The sequence below is a fragment of the Populus euphratica genome, unplaced genomic scaffold (genome assembly GCF_000495115.2).
Source record: "Populus euphratica unplaced genomic scaffold, PopEup_1.0 scaffold288.1, whole genome shotgun sequence".
Classification (NCBI taxonomy): Eukaryota; Viridiplantae; Streptophyta; class Magnoliopsida; order Malpighiales; family Salicaceae; genus Populus; species Populus euphratica.
This window is the reverse complement of record NW_011500136.1, coordinates 195,782-216,566: the sequence shown is the minus strand read 5'-3', so window position 1 is coordinate 216,566 and position 20,785 is coordinate 195,782. Positions and strand designations below refer to the sequence as shown.

The following is a 20,785-nucleotide window of genomic DNA, read 5'->3' as shown; positions in this document are numbered from 1 at the left end:
TTACTATTCGCTGATGTGAGGATACCAATAGTCGTGTGATTTTCTTTAGGAGCATGAGTTTTCTCTTAATGATAAAAAGAATGCAGAAGCTAGTGCCTGCCATGTGCAAAAGATCAATAGTTTTGAAGGTGGGACTCCATTAGTATTTGAAAAATTTGATGTCCATGGGAGAATGGTATAGATAGCTCCCGAGACAAGGGAAGATGGGAAAAAAGTTTCGAAATCAAGCACTATTTTACTGACTATAGAAAAAAAGAATATATATGTCAGCATTGGTAACGTCAGAAGTTCCAGCTTGCACATGTATACATGCTAAACTCACTTTCTCAGATGTTTGCAGCAAGGATCCTTTTTGGAGGTCTCACAGGCATAGCCCTTCTCTTTCTGATATGTCTCCAAGTCCAAATTTGCACATCACAGATTAATCATCTTTGTGCTCCATCTTCTTGGTAATCTCCATAACATCAGCCCTCCTTTTCGGCTAGAAGGAGATCCACCAAACTGTGATTAATCTTTATATGAGCTCGTTTGTGAGAAAAATCAAACATTCCTGCACATGTATTCAGGAAAATACCTTGTACAGTCCATCAATTACCATATCTCCATAATTAGAGTTGTCGACGCCCGTGTTAACAAGGATACCTTCTCCTCTCTCCCTCAGCATTCTTTGACGGGAAACAACTTCAGTTGTGAAGACCCTTTTGCCTGGCTTTGATTCACTAAAGAGTCACGTCCGCTAATAATTTTCATGAAGTGTGCAAATCCAGCGAAGTCTCCTCTTTATGCGAACACATCTCCTTGGAACACTCTTATGTTCTAATTACTGATAATATGAAAAAAGTGGAGCGCTTGTGCGGAGTGAAGGTGACTGCTAAGACTTCATTTCCGATAAGATATCACAGAAACATTTCCTATAGGGACATCCGCAAAAGGCTTGTTTAAGGATTTAAACTTGGATGGTATGGAATTAAATGTGGTATTTGCAGAGGAAAGGGGAGGTGCTACATTGAAAACAAAGGTCGTACCTCAACAGTTTTCTTGTAACAATTTTCTCTGATCTGTTAATTTCATGTTCTTATTTGATGATTTTATTGTATTGTCATTTTGTTTTGCAGATATTGTTGTTGCTGAAGAATTTCTGCAACATCAGAATAACTTCATACCAATAAGATACTTTTACTCAGAAATTAAGAAATGACCTATGGTTTTAAGGACAGGTTGGGTTAAGTAGGCTATGGCTCTGTCTATAAAGGGAAGCTTTATAGCGGATTTCTTGTGGCAGATGTTGGACAAGTCAAGTGCAAATGGCCATGAGTTGATAAACGAAGCAGCAACAATCGGAAGGATTCACCAGGTTAACGCAGTAATAATAACTGTTTTTTTCCACCAAGGGATCAAAACGTGCCCTTTTCTACGGGTTTATTGCGATCACTAGATATATGTGTTTTTCCTGGAGAAGGGGATACTTCCTGAAGCTGGGAGAAAATGTATGAGTTTTCTCTGGGGGCTGCTTGAGGGATTGAATACCCGCATGGAAGTTGTGATGTGCGAATCCTACACTTTGATATCAAGCCTCACATCATACTTCTTGATGAGAACACAACGAAAATTTCTGATTTCAGACTTGCAAAATTGTATCCTACAAATATCAACGCTGTCACTCTTACTGCAGCATGAGGAACAATAGGATACATAGCATCAGAACTGTTCTACAAAAGTCTTCCTAATGTTTCCTGCAAAGCTGACGTTTGTAGCTTTGGAATGTTGTTAATGGAAATGGATGGATAAAGAAAGAATATGAATCCGGCGGCAGAGAGTTCCAGCTAAAACTACTTCACTTCCTGGGTTTATAAACAAATAGTAGACGAAAAATTTGAAATCGGCGATGCAGCAGAAGATGAAAAGAAAATAGCAAAGAAGATGATCATAGTCGCATTGTGGTGCATACTGATGAAGCCTATAGATCGTCCTCCAATGAATAAAGTTGTGGAGATGCTTGAATAAGAGATTGAAAGCTTAGAATTGCCTCCCAAGCCTGTTCTTTTTCCAGAATAAAAACCTGTGCAGTAGATAGATTTTACAGATGAAACGTGGTCATGCTGTATGCTACTTGACTGTAGAGACTCAGTAGTTTAATTAGAAACTCTGGTTGAATTGTTGAATTTGAAATGACCCATTTTACCTGCACAGTCAATTTTCTTGATACTGATAAATTGTAGTTTTCGAGATGCCTTAGAGGCGGTTTCTTTGATCAGTTGCATTGATCAAATGGGATGCATATAATCAAACTTGAATAAAATCTTCACTGAAGTTGGTAGCTAATGAGGAATCTTCCCCTTTTTGGTAAAACAGATTTCTGCATTAATTTACAATACTTTGATCCAATGGTTGCATCTTGCCTATACTCTTCACTGTATTTCATATACAATATTTGAAGTCTCTGAAGCAGATTTAATTATGATTTTAGTAAGATTCAACAATTGTTACTGACAATGGTCATTGCTGTTAAATATGATTTTGTTTGTCAGTTTCATTTTTTAATTTTTGATGTAGCATTCAAAGATCAGAATCCATGAATAAAAGAAAATATACTCCTGCTAAAGGAGTTGTGTACTGCTGATCATTCCATGGTCAATTTGTTTCAGAGATCACTTCCAAAATCTGATGAAGAGGTCTCCCTGGTAAATGTGATTTCATTCTTCCTTGACCCGCCGACGAAAGAGGGCTAGGAGGCATTGTTAATTTGTCTCCTCCTCCTTCCAACATTTGAACTACAGTAGTCATTGAGGGACGCTCCACAGGGTGCCACTGAATGCACCATAAACCAACAATTGTCAGCTTCTTTGCAATTTGTGCATCTCCCTCCTTTTCAATCCGGATTATCAGCTCTTCTCCGTTATCCAGGCTGTTGTAGACCCATCCAGGGAAGTAGATTTGGGTGTTGTTCTCTACTTCTTTATCGACAGTTTTCCTTCCTCCAACCATTTCAAGCAACACCATTCCATAACTATAAACATCTGACTTGGAGGACACATTCCCAAAGTTCCTAGAGAAAACTTCAGGTGCAATGTACCCCATGGTTCCTCTAGCTGTAGTCATGGAAACAGCACTCTGATCCTTGGAACATAGTTTCGCCAGACCAAAATCAGAAATTTTTGGACTGAAATTATCGTCTAGCAAGATATTATGGGGTTTGATGTCGAAATGGAGGATTCGCTGATCACAACCTTGGTGAAGATACTCTATTCCCTTAGCTATGCCAAGAGCAATATCCTGAAGCTTCTCCCAACTAAGAGGACAGGTCTTGCCGTGTTCTGAAGATACAAATTTCTCTAGTGATTCATTTGGCAGGTAGTCGTAAACTAGAGCTCTTCTAAATCCATCAGCACAGTAACCGACTAATCGAACAATGTTGACATGATGAATTCTTCCCATTGTTCCCACTTCATTAACGAACTCTTCACCATTCCCTGTTGAATTGTTCAGGATCTTCACAGCTACAAAGATCTCATTAGAAAGCTTTCCTTTAAACACAGTTCCATATGCTCCCTGACCCAATTTCTCCTTGAAATCATTTGTAATCCTTTTTATGTCAGCATAAGTGTATCTAGCGGGCTTGAGAGCTTTATAATCTGCCAAAAAATTCTCAATCCTTTTCTGATGTTGTTTAGCTGCTTTGTCGGAGCTGTAGACACGATAGAGCGCAAAGACTATCAGCAGCAGAATAGCTGAACCAACAGTTGTAACTGCACATGAAACATTTCTAGTCAAGAAAAGACATTCTAGATAGTTTAGCAGATGCTAGGCAAAGAAAGAAGCTCAGAATGCCAAATTTGGAGAAATCTTACCTGCAGCCACTATCTTTTTTATTATGCCTGCACAAGAAAATGGACTGTCAGCTTCTCAGACATTTGACAATCATACTTCATGGCTTCTATGAAATCATGACTAATTAGCACAAGTAACTGATGCTCAACATTTATCAACACAGTCGACCTACTGACAAATGGACCGATTTGTTTCCAATTAAGAATACTTTTAAATTTTGAAAAGCTGACTTATCCTATAGATGATCCTAATAAGGACAGAAAAGGTGAGCAAATCCCACTGTATATCAATACAACAACTCACTAAATAGTTCTGGCTAAAAGGAGATTCTGCACCCAAACATTCCCCAAGCAACATCTGCAAATCACCAATACCCAAAACAGTGTGTGATAAAGCACTGCAACCATTCGTCGCCACTTCTACAAACCACCAATGCCAAGAGTAGCATTGCTCATGCTAGGCCAAAACGAACATGGTTCAAGAGCTAGACTGTGAAACAAGACTGATGAAACTCAGAAATATCAACATATAAAATGCCATGCTGCTGCTTGCCAAAACCCTTATAGCTGCTCCTGCTGCTATTGCTGTTGCTGCTCCTACAGCTGAGAATAATCTCAATTGCCCAAGATTACCTGAATCACCACCTCCCAAATTTATATCCATCACCAAAATTCACCCCTTGAAGTCCAAGCTCCGATTTGACTGTGTAAGTACTAGTAGCTCAAAACAAGAAACTCCATTCCGCCTTAACTCGCTAAACCCTACAAATCCACCTGTATTATACCCAAGACAACTCCCCTCGCAAGATCACCATCTCCTCTAACTAGTCCCCTGACAACGCCTTCAACTGTTTAACCATTACCAACCTGAACTTTCTCTGTAGAACACTAAATTCCAACAACCAAATTGCAGGCCTTCATCCACCTCAATGCCTTAGCCACAAACAGGAAAACTGAGCTAAAAAACAACTAGAACACTTGCCTTTTGCAAATGAAAGCAACAGGGCAGTGAGACCAGATGCAGCAGCAGGTTGTAGAATATCAATTATCAAAGCGAACAACTCAAAGCACTAACTTATCATATTCCTCATCCATAGATCCATTAGAAAGGATCAAAGCAGGATCCAATCAAGAGCAAACAAGACGATGGAAGCTAGAGGTGGGTTTAAAGTGTTTTTGATGGGTATTTCAACAATTCCAATTAAGAATACTTAAATCTTATTTTCTTAACTAAACAAATAATCCAACAGTTCCAAAATAAACACACAATTTGGATTGGCTTAAAAAAAACTAAAGCAGAAAGTGTAAGACAAGCTATACCTTCATTTGATTTAGGCTTGTCATAGCATTCAGTCTCGATCCTATCTGTGTTATTCTTCAATCTGCAGAACTTACCCAGAGCTCCACAAAGTCCACATGCCGGTCTTGACCAATTCAAATGAAGAATGTTGTCCCTGCTATTTAAATCATCTGGAACCGAAGAAAGGCTATACATCTTGCTACAAGAAGTCAGGTCGAAATAAGTAACGATACTACCAGACGTAAAGGCATAAATATCATATCCTGGAACACCAAGGCAAGACGTCCATAGATAAGAGTCTCTCTGCCTTGAAGTGCAGTTGAAAAAGTCCAAGTCCCTCTGTAACCATGCTGCAAATTTGAAAGCAGATGTTGATAAACTGAAGTTCAAGAGCTGCCTTGGAAGGCAGTTTTCTGGATCAGTTGCAGTGATCAACTCTGATGCATAATCAATATTCTTGATGTAGAGTTTCACTGAAGTTGGCAGCTCCAACAATGTTTCTTTCCTGTCAGTGCAAGATAGATCAAACCCAGGATAGCCACAGTAATCTGGCTGCTTGCCTTTGATTCTGAACGGGAATCTTATGACTGGACCATGCTTCTTACACCTTGCTTCTTGGCACATATCTTTAAGTCCAACTCCATGGCTTACAAGGAGTAGCAATAACAAGCAAAGTAAAGAGAGATCCACGTCCATGACTTGGAATATTTTCAGCTCCATGCCCCAGATCTGATCTTAAAACATCCTTGTTGGTTTGCCTTTATCTCCACTGACTCGCAATATTTCCTTTGACTTGGCTTTATTACTCTATTTGATCAATGCTAGTTTATGAGCATTGAATTAGTGTTTCTTAATGCCTGCAAGTCTGGATACCATTATTTTTCTTTTCCTTTTGGGTGATGACGTGTAACTGCTAGGAAAAAGGTCAAATATGTCATCTTGAGGAACCACTAGTTTTTTTTTTTTTTCGTTTTAGAGCACGTTATTTTTTTAGGTTGAAAAAATAATTTTTCAAAATTTTTTTATTTTAAATTAATTTTATTTTGGTATCTTTTATTTTAATATATTGATATTAAAAATATTTTTTTTATTAAAATATTATTATGATACATTCCTAAATAAAAAAAATATTAAAAAATAATCATTATTTAAATACTAAGCATACGTTTAATAGAAAAATTTATAGATTGTTACTACGAAAGAACTAGGAAAATATAGTACACTAGTTTCTGATTTTTTTTTAATTAATTGTTATGACTCAAATTCTGGATCTGTGATCGGCAATGCAGAAGTAGTGTCCAAAAAGACACGTCACCTATACTAAGTCTAAAAAAAGATATATCAAAAGAATAATTTATTTAGAAATACACAATATTTCATAATTTTCATAAATATTATATTATTCAATATTGATAAAATTAAAAGATAGTTTAAAACTCCTCATCAGTAATTAAAAAAAAAATGATCCATAATACTCATTACATTGTCAAAATCCAAACTTAATTAAAACAAGGTAATATTGGAACGTCTAAAATATTGAATCAAAACTAAAAGGAAAACCTCGCAAAATAAACAAGGCATACCAATCAAAATTAAAGAAATAGAAACACTAAATAAAGTTCACCTGCTATCAGAAACTAAGAACTTGAAATAATATTAAGAATGAGAGGTGAGTTTAACTAATTCAGTGAGGGAATAACATTTAATATACATTTTAGATATTTGAGATATTAATAGTTTGCAAATTGATTTATCTTTATATACATATCATATACATATACATACTAAATATATTATCATAAAGTAGTGGAATACATGTTAGAGATTAGATGGGACTCAAAGGTGACTAGATAACACCCAAGGGTAACTAGATGACACTCAAAAGTGACAAGATGACAGTTGAAGGTGATCACTGTGGGATGATCAGTTGCTATAAGCTGATGTCTCTCTCACCAGTTAGGTATATATAATATTATATGCACATAAGCTAACTACTCTTCGTTAACATGAAATTATTGACAAGTCTTATATCAAGGTATAATTGATATTTACAAAATTAAAAAAAAAAAACATATATCATATTAATAAAATTTAGTTTGACAGATTGCGAGTGCAAATTCAAGAATAAATAAGTACTAGAAAAATGAAGTAATATATATAAGTATTCACGAAATTAACTAGGTGTACTCATTGTATAATCAACATATATATAAGATTATCTTACTCATCTAGAAGAATATAAATTTAAAAAATATCAGACGAAAGACCCGAAAAACATATTGAGAATCGTTAGAAGAACCTACAATAAATGTACAAAATATACTTAAAAGCAACTCAAAGCAACACAAATAAGAGCATCTCCAATGAGAGATGCTATTTTAAAGTGGTAAATTGATAAAATAACATTTTGAATAATATAAATATAGCTTTTTTCACCGTGTATACTTCAATATATATATATATATATATATATGATTATCCCACTCATCCACAAGAATATAAATTAAAAAAATATCAGACGAAAGACCCAAAAAACATATTGAGGATTGTTAGAAGAACCTACAATAAATGTACAAAATATATTTAAAAGCAACTTAAAGCAACACAAATAAGAGCATCTCCAATGAGAGATGCTATTTTAAAGAGGTAAATTGATAAAATAACATTTTGAATAGTATAAATATAGCTTTTTTCATCGTGTATACTCCAATGAAAAAAAGCCATTTGGAAAGCCAATTCCATTAGAGTGAAATAAATAAATGTTTTATTTTTTATTAATGATTTTGATGTTATTTTTTTTTCCATGTGGCTATATTTAATTGGCTTATTTTTTTGTTAGCTCTACTTTATTAATTTTGGCTCTTTTAAGAAATATATAGGAATAACATTTGTGAGAAAGAAAAGGTATTTTAGCATTTTGTTTGACTTTCCCCTTAGAGTATGAAAAACAAGTAAAAAATCAAAATATTACTTTTTTATTTTTGGCTTTCCATTTAGCACCTCCATTGGAGATACTCTAATAGATTTCAATGCATAAAAGAAAATCAGATTTAGTCTTCTAGGTTTAGGGATTAAAATGACAGTTATCCAAAATAAGGACCAAAACATAATTTCACCAAAACTGGGCCAAATTGTAAATATATAACTATATTGAAATTTCACCCATAAACCATCCTCAATTTTTTCTAGAACGAACTAAGGACCAAACTATGATTTTTATAAAGTTTAGGGACTAAAATATAAATTTTCAAAATTGAGGGACCAAATTGAAAATATTCAAAATCAATTATCAAACTAAAATTCATCATCCTTAACCTCAGAATAACATTGTTCAGAATCTCAAAATATATTTAGGGGTCAAATTATAATTTTTCCAAAGTTTAGGGACTAAACTAAAATTTTTATAAAACAAGGACCAAAATAAAATTTGATCATCTTCAACCTCAAGACTATTCTGTTCAGATTTTCCAGCAAGCTTAAAATAAATTTTTTAACCCATAAAAATTAATTTAAACAAATCAACTCATAAATTCTTATTTTTTACAACATATTAATTAATCATCTAACATTAAACCCTTTAATCATAAATCAATCTTAATAACATAAACTTCTAATTCTTATAAACCCTAATATCTTCTTTAATTATTCCATAAACAAACTATAATTGAAAGTAATATGCAAGAGAACCACTTAATTGTTACTTTCATCTTTCTTAAATAAAAAACTCAAGATCAAAAATTAAAATTTTTGATTTAAGGAGAGGAGGGTCATGGTAACTATAAGAATTAGAGGAGAGAAAATAAATTTTCTTGCAACTCTTCTTTGAATATCTAAGTTAACTAGATTGGATTTGAGCTGACTTTAACTTAGATTTAGATAAAAAATTTTGGTCTTATGTTAGTACTATTTGAAAAAAGGATTTTTCACAAAGTAACATAAGTAAAAAAAAATTTAGTAAATAAAAATCACGGTTGCTAATAGCAATAATTAGAAATAGAGATTTTCTAAAATGTGCTATAACCTTTTTCTTTTTAAAAATTGAAGAACAAGGCAGATTATGGACATGTGTCTTGCATTGAGGATGACTGCAAGTCAGTGCTGACACCATTGTGGATGAAGGGCATTGATTGGAAGAAGAAAAGTGCATAATGGAGGGACTTAATTAATTAAATTAGTAGTTGAGAGACTCAATTAGTCAAACTACAATAGAACAAGGACCACATCTACAATCAACCCTTGCACAAAAAATTGGCACCATTCAGATTTGGGTCTCGAACTTTCTTGTTTTTCATTTTAATATAATTTTAGTGTATTTAATCTTACCTGTCCCCTTTGCACATATCAGATTCGGAGTACAAGGGTTAATATGAATAACTTTCAAGACTACAGGGAGCACAAATCGTTCAACACCAAAATAATTTTTTCTTTTCGGTTGAGGTGCACAAGCAAATGCTGGCCAGATGGGAGACTCAGTGATGATATTTCTGCTGAAATATCCAAGTATCCATTGGAGTTTGGCTTATACGAACCTTTCCAGTTCGGGGGAAAGGTGAAAAACATTTGGAATCAACCTTCACTCTTATCACTCCAAGAACCAAAAGAATATAGTTCAAAGATTCATACTTTGCAGGCATTGATCATATTTATTGAAGGCTTTAGGGTATCCAACAAACTGTGGCTACACTTCGTATGAGGTAGCTTGGGGGAACAATCAAACAGTCCTCTACATGTATTCAGGAAAATATTCATCTGAAAAAAAGATTATCGAGTATAGAGCATTGTATGATTACTCTGCCTCGGTGATCACTTCCAGAGCTTGATGAAGAGGTCTCCCCGGCATATTGGCATTCCTTCTTCCTTGACCTGCAGAAGCAAAAGGGCTGGGAGGCATTGTTAATGTGTCCCCTGCTCCTTCCAACATTTGAACTACAGCATTCATTGAGGGACGATCCACAGGGTGCCATTGAATGCACCAAAGTCCTACAACTGTCAGCTTCTTGGCAATCTGTGCATCACCCTCCTTTTCAATTCTGATTCTCAGCTCTTCTCCATTATCCAGGCTGTTGTAGACCCATTCTGGGAAGTAGATTTGGTTGTTGTTCTCTATCTTATCATCGATAGTCTTCCTCCCTCCAACCATTTCAAGCAGCACCATTCCAAAACTATAAACATCAGACTTGTAGGATACATTACCGAAGTTCCTAGAGAACACTTCAGGTGCAATGTACCCCAAGGTTCCTCTAGCTGTAGTCATGGAAACTGCACTCTGATCCTTGGAGCATAGTTTCGCCAGACCGAAATCAGATATTTTTGGATTGAAATTGTCATCTAGCAAGATGTTATGAGGTTTGATGTCGAAATGGAGGATTCGCTGATCACAACCTTGGTGAAGATACTCTATTCCCTTAGCCATGCCAAGAGCAATATCCTGAAGTTTCTCCCAACTAAGAGCGGTTGCGTCGCCATGCTCTGAAGATATAAATTTCTCTAGTGATTCATTTGACAGGTAGTCGTAAACTAGAGCTCTTCTAAATCCATCAGCACAGTAGCCGACCAAGCGAATAACGTTGACGTGATGGATTTTTCCCATTGTTCCCACTTCATTAACGAACTCTTCTCCATTCCCTGTTGAATTGTTCAGGATCTTCACGGCTACAAAGATCTCATCAGAAAGCTGTCCTTTGAACACAGTTCCATACGCTCCCTGACCCAACTTGTCCTTGAATTCATTCGTAATCCTTTTTATGTCGGCATACGTATATCTGGTGGGCTTGAAAGCTTTATAATCTGCCAAAAAGTTTTCAATCCTTTTCTGATTTTCTTTCGCTGCTTTGTCAGAGCTGTAGACACGGAAGGCTGCAAAAAATACCAGTAATAGAAGAACCGAACCCACGGTCGCGACTGCATAGAAAACATTTGTGATCAATAAGCCATCAATTTAGTTTAGAAGTTGCAAGATAAGGAAAGAAGTTGAAAATGCCAAATTCTCAGAATTCTCACCTGCAGCCTCCGTCTTTTTCTTGATATCTGGAAAGAAAATATATGGTATCGTCAGCTTCTTTAGCAGCATGTATTTGACAATAATAATCCATGGATTCTATGGAAACCATGACCAACGAGCCTAATTCCAAACATTTATCAAGTAGCCAACCTAATGATATATGGACAGATTTGTTTCCAATTAAGTTAACATCAGCTTATGTTCTACTTGACATGGATACTATATCTTTCATCTCTAATGCTTGAAGAACCGACAAGAAAATTTGATTTTCTAAAACTAACAAATGACCCAATAGTTCCAAGATGAACAGAAAAATGTGCAAGACAGACCGTACCTTCTTTTGATTTAGGCTTGTCATAGCATTCAGTTTCAAGCCCAGCACGGTTATTCTTCGATCTGCAGAACTTGCCATGAGCTTCACAAAGTACACATTCTGGCCCTGACCAATTCAAATGAAGTATATTGTTCTGCCAAAAGATTTCCTGTGGAATTGATGAAAGATTGTACATCTTGGTACAAGAAGTCAGGTCGCTATAGCCGATGGGATAAGAGGAAAAATAGGCAAAAATATCATATCCAGGACCACTAAGGCAAGCCAGTTTCCGATATGTATCTCCCTTCCTTGATGTACAGTTGAAAAATGCATAATCATCCTGCTCCATGTCTCCAAACTTGAAAGGAGACGTAGACAAATTGAAGTTTCTGAGCTGTCTTGGGAGGCATTTATCTGGGTCGCTAGCGGTGATCCACTGTGATGCGTAGTCAATTTTGTTGACGTATAGTTTCACAGAATTTGGTAGCTGCAACAACGTTTCATTCCTGTCCGTGCAGGATAGCTCAAACCCAGGATAGCTACAGTTATCTGGCTGCTTTTCTTTGAGGCTGAATGGAAATCTTACGGCTGGACCGTGTTTCTTACAACTCGCTTCTGGGCACGGATCATGAAGGAGTTGATCAGGAAGGCCAACTCCATGACCTACAAGGACCAGCATCAACAAGCCAACTACAGAGAGATCCATTTCCAACGACAACTTCTTTTGAGCTCAGCAGTCCTGCAAATGATGTTGTTATCTTGAGATTGTAATTTGTGGTTTTGCTCTTTCGAGTAATTTCTGCCTACTTTACTCCATTGACTTAAATCATGTAAAAATATTTCAAGAACTGTCATTGTCTTTGTGGAATATATTTTTGCGTGTGAGGTAGGGAGATTGGGATGTGAAATTGCTAGGAAAGTCGGAGACAAATCAGTCACCTCAGGAAAGCATGAAATTGTAACCAAAGGCTAGAGATAAGTCATAAGTTGCTGTCTAGTTACTCTAGTTTGTAAATTTTCCATGGATTAGATAAGCAAGAATCCTTCTTCCATCCCAAGAGAAAGCATTAGATTTTGTGTGATTTTTCTTCCATTTTAAGAGAGATCAAACATTTTTTGAAAACTAAAGTATGGTCATCTAAAGCAATACAGTGTTCCCATTTCCATAGTTGATGCATAACTCAGAAATTCTTCCTCGATGCAGAATTTCAATGCACATAGATGTTGAAAGAGATGAATTATAAATTACTTTTAGTTATTTTTGTTTTTTTTAGTGTTAAAGGTTTAAGAATAGACCATGACAATGCTAGTGATGATTATTTTATGTTAAGGTTTGATGTTTTCCAAACAAGTTGATTATAAATGAGGAAACCTCATTAAACCTCAACACATCTAAGTTTGATGTTTTGTTAGTGTTTTCCAAACCCACCTCCATTAAATCTCAATATACATAAAAAAATAAATTATATAAAATTTCACTGTATTTTAACTCAAGCCTAAAACATCAAGATCTCTAACTTTCACTTCTTCTTCCCTACGGTACTTCCTCCTTTCTTTTTTTTGCCACCTTCTTCCCCTCCTCTTCTCTTACGTTCCACTCTCTCAAGAAATTTGATCTTTTTTTTTTTAATTGTCTTTCTATTTATATTTATAAAAAATATACAAAAAAACCCAAAATATCCCTAAATTATTTATACCCTTAACTATTCATCAAACGGTATAAATGTCTTTTCCAATCCATTATTTTCAACATATTTCAAAATGTATTAATGGAGTCCTCATATCATTAATTTGATCAATTGAGTCCCTGTAGTATTTATAAAGACATTAGCGGTGCTTTGATACATGTTCATATTGACTAAATCTAGCTTGGCATTCAATTTGTAAAAGAAAAAAAACGATCAACAAATTATATTTGATTTTTATGAACTTTGAATTATTTAAGAAAATTAAATAATATAAATCACAACAATGTAAAACCCTAAGATTTCCCGTGACTAAATTAAAAACTTATCTTTAAATTACTGTTTTTTTCTTAATTATTTTAATGGAATTTATGGGATATTTTGATTTTTTTTGTTATTTTAAAATTATTATATCTCTTCCTAGCTTTTTTTGCCTTTAAGAACTAAGGATCATGATAGATTTGTCAACATAAAAACGTGTCATGTATCGAGCGTGATGGAAACTCGTTGCTAGTTCCATCATGGATGAATGGTTCTGATTGCAAACAAAACGAGTATTTAATGGAATTAATGAATTAAATCAGCAGTCAAGGGACTTGATTAGTCAAATTACAACAGTTTAGGGACCAAAAGTAACTATTTCAGCAAATACCGGCAATAATCAAATTTGGGTATAAGACTTTTATAAATTTAATTTTATTATATTAATCTCAATTGTCACCCAGGCACATATCAGACCCTCAATTTTACAAGCCCAGCAGAGTTAGCAACCCATCCACCTCGTCAGATATGAAAGCAGGGGACGCGCACACAAACAATATTCTGAAGTTGAGGGACCAAATTCAGAGTAGGATGAATTTAACCTTGTCAAAACTCAAAGTCCTTGAACTGTATGTTTGGTACTGAACCAGATATCTGGAACAGTCTGTACTATGCTATTTCACGAAGTTGATGCAGAGCAAAAGAGTTTTTCCTCTCTTTTTTTTGGTTGGAATGCACAAGCTAGCAAATGCTGGCCATATGGAAAAGCTCAATATTTTTGAGGGGGACTGCATCAGCAGTGATGATAGTTCTGTTGAAACATTCAAATATCCATTGGAGTCTGGCTCATACTTTTCCAATCCAGGGGAAAGGCGAAAAACATTCGAAATCAACCTTCATTCTTATCACTTAAAGAACCAAAGAATAGAGTTCAAAGATTCATGCTCTGTATGCGTAAATCATATTTATTGAAAGCTTTAGGGGATCCACAAAAATGTGGTTACACCTTATATGACGTAGCTTGTGAGAACAATCGAGTAGTTCAGGAAAATACTCCAGTTACGGAGACCTCTTTGACCGGCTTCTATTCAGCAATGAACACGCTAAGGATGTCACTGAAGAGTGTAAATCAAGTGAAGTCTCCTGAAAAAACGATTATCTAGTATAAAGCATTGTATGGTCACTCTGCCTCTGAGATCACTTCCAGAGCTTGATGAAGAGGTCTCCCCGGCATATTGGCATTCCTTCTTCCTTGACCTGCAGAAGCAAAAGGGCTGGGAGGCATTGTTAATGTGTCCCCTGCTCCTTCCAACATTTGAACTACAGCATTCATTGAGGGACGATCCACAGGGTGCCATTGAATGCACCAAAGTCCTACAACTGTCAGCTTCTTGGCAATCTGTGCATCACCCTCCTTTTCAATTCTGATTCTCAGCTCTTCTCCATTATCCAGGCTGTTGTAGACCCATTCTGGGAAGTAGATTTGGTTGTTGTTCTCTATCTTATCATCGATAGTCTTCCTCCCTCCAACCATTTCAAGCAGCACCATTCCAAAACTATAAACATCAGACTTGTAGGATACATTACCGAAGTTCCTAGAGAACACTTCAGGTGCAATGTACCCCAAGGTTCCTCTAGCTGTAGTCATGGAAACTGCACTCTGATCCTTGGAGCATAGTTTCGCCAGACCGAAATCAGATATTTTTGGATTGAAATTGTCATCTAGCAAGATGTTATGAGGTTTGATGTCGAAATGGAGGATTCGCTGATCACAACCTTGGTGAAGATACTCTATTCCCTTAGCCATGCCAAGAGCAATATCCTGAAGTTTCTCCCAACTAAGAGCGGTTGCGTCGCCATGCTCTGAAGATATAAATTTCTCTAGTGATTCATTTGACAGGTAGTCGTAAACTAGAGCTCTTCTAAATCCATCAGCACAGTAGCCGACCAAGCGAATAACGTTGACGTGATGGATTTTTCCCATTGTTCCCACTTCATTAACGAACTCTTCTCCATTCCCTGTTGAATTGTTCAGGATCTTCACGGCTACAAAGATCTCATCAGAAAGCTGTCCTTTGAACACAGTTCCATACGCTCCCTGACCCAACTTGTCCTTGAATTCATTCGTAATCCTTTTTATGTCGGCATACGTATATCTGGTGGGCTTGAAAGCTTTATAATCTGCCAAAAAGTTTTCAATCCTTTTCTGATTTTCTTTCGCTGCTTTGTCAGAGCTGTAGACACGGTATGCTTCAAAAAATACCAGTAATAGAAGAACCGAACCCACGGTCGCGACTGCAAATAAAACATTTGTGATCAAGAAGTCATCAATATAGTTTAGAAGTTGCAAGATAAGGAAACAAGTTGAAAATGCTATATTCGCAGAATTCTCACCTGCAGCCGCTATCTTTTTCCTGATGCCTGTGAATGAAAATTTATGGTATCATCAGTTTCTTTTACAGCATGCATTTGAGAATCATAATCCATGGATTCTATGCAAATCAGGACTAATTAGCAGAAATTCCTAATTCCTATCATTTATCAACTACCCAATCTACTGATAATTGGACTGATTTATTTCCAAATAAGATTACTTAAACTTATTTTTCTGTTCAAATTGACATGGATACTATATGTTTCATTACTAATACTTGAAGAACTCATAAAAAAATTTGATTTTATTAACCAAAAAATTAATCCAAAAGCTTAAAAGTGAACTGAGAATGGTGTAAGAAAGACCATACCTTCTTTTGATTTAGGCTTGTCATAGCATTCAGTTTCAAGGCTAGCATTTTCATTCTTCCTTCTGCAGAACTTGCCTTGTGCTTCACAAAGTCTACATGCTGGCATTGACCAATTCAAACGCATTATTTTTTCCTGCCTGATGATTTCCCATGGAACTGATGAAAGATTATATATCTTAGTACAAGATGTCAGGTCTGTATAGCTGATGAGATAATCAGAGCTATAGGCAAAAATATCATATCCAGGACCACTAAGGCAAGCCAGTTTCCGATATGTATCTCCCTTCCTTGATGTACAGTTGAAAAATGCATAATCATCCTGCTGCATGTCTCCAAACTTGAAAGGAGATGTAGACAAATTGAAGTTTCTGAGTTGCTTTGGAAGGCATTTATCTGGGTCAGCAGCAAAGATCAACTGTGATGCATAGTCAATTTTGTTGACGTATAGCTTCACAGAATTTGGTAGCTGCAACAACGTTTCTCTCTTGTCCGTGCAGGATAGCTCAAACCCAGGATAGCCACAGTGATCTGACTGCTTTTCTTTGAGCTTGAGCCTGAATGGAAATCTTATGGCTGGACCGTCTTTCTTACACGCTTCTGGGCACGGATCATGAAGGAGTTGATCAGGAAGGCCAACTCCATGACCTACAAGGACCAGCATCAACAAGCCAACTACAGAGAGATCCATTTCCAAAGACAAGTTCTTTTGAGCTCAGCTGCGCTGCAAATGATGTTGTTATCTTGAGATTGTAACTTGTGGTTTGGCTCTTTACACAATTAGTTGACTTGAAATAGTTCAATGACTTTCTCAATTTGAGATAAAAAATATATATTATTTTTTTCCGCGTGTGGTAACGATGTTGTGGTGCTGGGAAGTGTCCGGAGTCAAATCTGTCACCTCGAGAAAGCACTAACTCTTGTGACCATAGGATACGGAAAAAATATAGTCAAGCTGGTCATGTTCCGCGAAAAAGATGAGCAATATGCCTTCTTCCACGATCCATCCCTAGAGGCAGCACTAAATTGATTTTTAAAAAAACGTTAAATTATGTGTCATTTTTCTTCTTGAACATGGTGTTTTTGATTCATGGAAATGCTGGCCTCTCAATATGACATGCAGTGGAAACTAAATTATAAAATAAAATTATTTAGGGGTTTTTATGATTTTGTTAGATAAATTTAGAATTATTTAACCTTTGATTTTTTTAATTTTAAATAATTTTTTAAAAGTTGGATTGTCACAAATTACAAGTCATTTAATTGTCCGACTTTCAATGATAATTCACACAACATACCCGTGAGAAATATTTTAAATTCTTATTCACAAAAGAGAGATTGCCATGCTAAAAGTACTAATTCTAATTCTATATTTTTATAATTTTTCTATCTAATATACAATAACTCTTAAAAATAAGAGGCATAACTCACTATTTATAGGAAAATAAAAAAACCCTATAAATTGATAAAAAAATCAATTTTTTATATGAATAATATTTATATATTAATTCAAGATAATTTAAAAAATTAACTCAATAAAAAAATTAACTCAATCAAGACCTTACTTGATTTTTCTAGGTTTAGATATATAATTCGTGTATTAATTATATTTTAGTCCTTAATTTTAAAATATATTTTAATCAAGTCATACTTAATTAAATCATCCCAATTTAATTTATGACTAATAATTCTTAATATGCATAATTCATTAGATTTCTAATATGTTGGTTCAAATATAAATTATAATTATAATTAAATAGAATTAAATAAATTAAACAATTTAATTTATTAACAATTAAACAATTGATTAATTTATATTTGAAGATTAAGTGCATCATCTAACAACGTGTCATGATCCTCCAAATATTAGAAAAATCATTAGTGGTTTAACTTAATCTTTATAGTGACTGATTTCTTAGTGTAATCAATATCCTTTCATCAATAATATTTCAATTTAACATTAAAGAAAATAGTATATTTGCATTGTTAAATCATATTTGTTTTATACATAATAGTCATTAATCATTTAAATAAGACTTGAAACTGTTTTAAAATCTCATTCCACTTTGGCCAAGGATTCTCAGTCAATACTATGTGAGAACAGATAAAATACTTTTCTTAATTAACTTAGAATGATAAATTATCTCTTAATCATTCAAATACCTTTATATAGTTTATGCTATACCTAATATATGTCCTTTCATTATCTCAATTAAAATAACATGTAACATGATCAAAACATAATGTTTTCTATATAAAATGACTTAACGATCTGAAGTCTAAAAATCATTTACATAACGTACCGTTACATAAGTCTTTCTATAGATATATGTGATCTTTTCATATGAAATTCTCATGTAAATTAGTTCAGTGTACATGTCTTGTGATAAATATTTACATATTAGTTTGAGGTATTCCTTATACCTTATCTATTGAGAATAACTGTTTCTTTCATTAAAAAAATAAATATAATATGTATTAGTTTTTAAGGCTCTAATAAATATCTAGTATTTAAGAAAGCATCAACCATAAACATTTTAGAAACAATGCTTTGATCCAATATAAATATCATAATTATAACAACTTTATAGTTTTCTTTACAAAATATTTTTAAGTCGTGAATTTTATCTTTATTCTAGATTTATTAATATAATATTATATGAATACTAAAAATAAATTAAGATTTTATTAATAATAAATATGTATTTCTATGAATATAATAATACCATGTGTAACTCACTAATTAGTTACAGGACATATTAAGTAACAATGAAATATTATTATCTAATGTTGGCCATATGCAAAAGGTTCCCCATCAAAATTCTTGAAGGGGTCCCTCACCTTTCCAAACCAACAAGGGAAGTAGGGTTGAAGGTGTGAACAAACTCCACCTTGTCATTCTTGAAGTTCGTATATGCTTATACTTTGTTTGCATTAATGTTTTTTTAGAAATTTTTGAAAATTTAATGGTTTTATATGAATTTAGAAGTAAGAGGATCGTTGTTGTTGTAATGATATTTGATTTGACTTTGTTACTGTTATTAAACGAAGGGATTTGCATGAAATTTGAGGAAGGTGATGTGTAAAAATATTCAATTATCCTTGTAAGTTTATAACGATACATTCTAGTCATTGGAGTTTGAAATGTCATGATTTAGTTTTTAAAATCAATGATTGACATTCAATTGGATCTACATGATCAAATCAGATTTATGGATTAGTACTCGCAGATAAATTACAGAGTTTATTAGAGCCTAATGATAATATATACATGGTAAGTAAAATCAATGAGCCTAAAGATTTGGCTCTTAAAATCAATGATTGACATTCAATTAGATTTGTGATAGGGATATAGATCAGGATTTTGATGATTATATATACATGGTAAGTAAAATGTTACATAGAAATTACAGATTTTATTATTTTGTTGAAATTATCTTATGTTCTTATACATAGGGTGAAAAATTGGTATGTTCAAAGAAACTATAGAAAGGTTTTATACATGCATCAAAGATTGTAGAGCCTCTCACTCTCTCTGTAGATGTTTGCAACATGGATTCTCTTTTTCTTCTTCTTCTCCTCATCTCCTCCTCCTCCTCCTCCTCATCATCATCATCATAAGTTTCCAAGTCCAGACTGGCATTGCATAGACTAGTCATCTTTATTCTCCTTCCTATGGCAATATTCGAAAAGTGAGCTCACCTTTCTGACTAAATAGGGTTCCACCAAGCTGTGGTTACTCTTTCTATAAGCTAGCTTGTGAGAAAAATCAAACATTCCTGCACTTATATTCGGGGAAATACCTTGTATAGTCAATCAATAACAACAACTCCATAAAAAGAGTTACAGATGCCCGTGTTAACAAAGACAACTGCTCCTCTCTCTCTCATTATACTTTGACCATAACCAACTTTAATTATGGAGACCTTTATAACCTGCCTATTTCTTTATCTTCATTCGGTGAAGAATCACAGATGCTAATGATATTCATAAAGTGTGCAAATCCGGTGAAGTCTTGTTTTTATGTGAACACTTGTCACGACCTGAATCCCAGGTCCGTGACCGGCAATGCAGGAGTGGTGTCGAAAGGACACCCCACCTCAAAACGGACATATCAAAGAACAAGTTATTCAAAAATACGTAGCATAAGAACAAGTTATTCAAAAATACGCAGCATCAACATTTCATAATCTTCAGAAATATTATGTTATTCAAAACTGATGAACCCAAAAGATAGTTCAAAACTCTTCATAAGTAATTAAAACAAAAACAATAATCCATAATACTCATTACATTGTCAAAATCCAAACTTAATTAAAACGAGGTAATAATAGAGCGTCTAAGACATCGAATCAAAACTAAAAGGAAAGGAAAGCCTCATAAAACAATCGAGGCATACCGACCAAAACTGAAGAAATAGGAACACTCAACAAAATCCACCTGTTATCAAAAACTAAGAACTTGGAATAATATTAAGAATGAGGGGTGAGTTCAACCAATTCAGTGAGGGAATAATATTTAATATATATTTTAGATATTTATATTAATAGTTCACAAGATGATTTATCTTGATATATATATATTAATCATATTATCATAATGTAATGGAATACATGTCAGAGATCAGATGACACCCGAAGGTGACCAGATAACACCT

The 20,785-nt window shown here is 34.4% G+C and overlaps 3 protein-coding genes and 1 pseudogene across 3 annotated transcripts; 1 reads left to right on the top strand and 3 right to left on the bottom strand.

Annotated features, from left to right (window-relative positions):
• The first annotated feature begins 734 nt into the window (after positions 1–734).
• Positions 735–2,136, top strand: LOC105110521 (glycerophosphodiester phosphodiesterase protein kinase domain-containing GDPDL2-like; annotated as a pseudogene).
• A 367-nt stretch (positions 2,137–2,503) lies between these two features.
• On the bottom strand, positions 2,504–5,965 carry LOC105110503 (glycerophosphodiester phosphodiesterase protein kinase domain-containing GDPDL2-like). Its single transcript, XM_011005572.1, has 3 exons — positions 5,148–5,965; positions 3,849–3,875; positions 2,504–3,746 (listed from the first exon to the last, which is right to left on the bottom strand). Exons 1-3 carry the CDS (start codon positions 5,845–5,847, stop codon positions 2,632–2,634), a joined length of 1,842 nt encoding a protein of 613 aa, XP_011003874.1. The 5' UTR covers positions 5,848–5,965; the 3' UTR covers positions 2,504–2,631.
• A 3,767-nt stretch (positions 5,966–9,732) lies between these two features.
• On the bottom strand, positions 9,733–12,299 carry LOC105110504 (glycerophosphodiester phosphodiesterase protein kinase domain-containing GDPDL2-like). Its single transcript, XM_011005573.1, has 3 exons — positions 11,463–12,299; positions 11,128–11,154; positions 9,733–11,028 (listed from the first exon to the last, which is right to left on the bottom strand). The coding sequence occupies exons 1-3, from the start codon at positions 12,145–12,147 to the stop codon at positions 9,914–9,916; spliced, it is 1,827 nt and encodes a 608-aa protein (XP_011003875.1). The 5' UTR covers positions 12,148–12,299; the 3' UTR covers positions 9,733–9,913.
• A 1,970-nt stretch (positions 12,300–14,269) lies between these two features.
• Positions 14,270–16,912, bottom strand: LOC105110505 (glycerophosphodiester phosphodiesterase protein kinase domain-containing GDPDL2-like). Its single transcript, XM_011005574.1, has 3 exons — positions 16,132–16,912; positions 15,782–15,808; positions 14,270–15,682 (listed from the first exon to the last, which is right to left on the bottom strand). Exons 1-3 carry the CDS (start codon positions 16,817–16,819, stop codon positions 14,568–14,570), a joined length of 1,830 nt encoding a protein of 609 aa, XP_011003876.1. The 5' UTR covers positions 16,820–16,912; the 3' UTR covers positions 14,270–14,567.
• Positions 16,913–20,785: the final 3,873 nt, after the last annotated feature.

Bases quoted from the DNA above. Each gene is read 5' to 3' on its own strand.
- LOC105110505 (XM_011005574.1), bottom strand. From the start codon at position 16,819: ATGGATCTCTCTGTAGTTGGCTTGTTGATGCTGGTCCTTGTAGGTCAT. The intron at 15,809-16,131 runs GTATGGTCTTTC...TTTCATTCACAG, and splicing joins CAAGCCTAAATCAAAAGAAG to GCATCAGGAAAAAGATAGCG. The intron at 15,683-15,781 runs GTGAGAATTCTG...TTTTATTTGCAG, and splicing joins GAAAAAGATAGCGGCTGCAG to TCGCGACCGTGGGTTCGGTT.
- LOC105110504 (XM_011005573.1), bottom strand. From the start codon at position 12,147: ATGGATCTCTCTGTAGTTGGCTTGTTGATGCTGGTCCTTGTAGGTCAT. The intron at 11,155-11,462 runs GTACGGTCTGTC...TTTTCTTTCCAG, and splicing joins CAAGCCTAAATCAAAAGAAG to ATATCAAGAAAAAGACGGAG. The intron at 11,029-11,127 runs GTGAGAATTCTG...TTTTCTATGCAG, and splicing joins GAAAAAGACGGAGGCTGCAG to TCGCGACCGTGGGTTCGGTT.
- LOC105110503 (XM_011005572.1), bottom strand. From the start codon at position 5,847: ATGGAGCTGAAAATATTCCAAGTCATGGACGTGGATCTCTCTTTACTT. The intron at 3,876-5,147 runs GTATAGCTTGTC...TTTCTTGTGCAG, and splicing joins CAAGCCTAAATCAAATGAAG to GCATAATAAAAAAGATAGTG. The intron at 3,747-3,848 runs GTAAGATTTCTC...TTTCATGTGCAG, and splicing joins AAAAAAGATAGTGGCTGCAG to TTACAACTGTTGGTTCAGCT.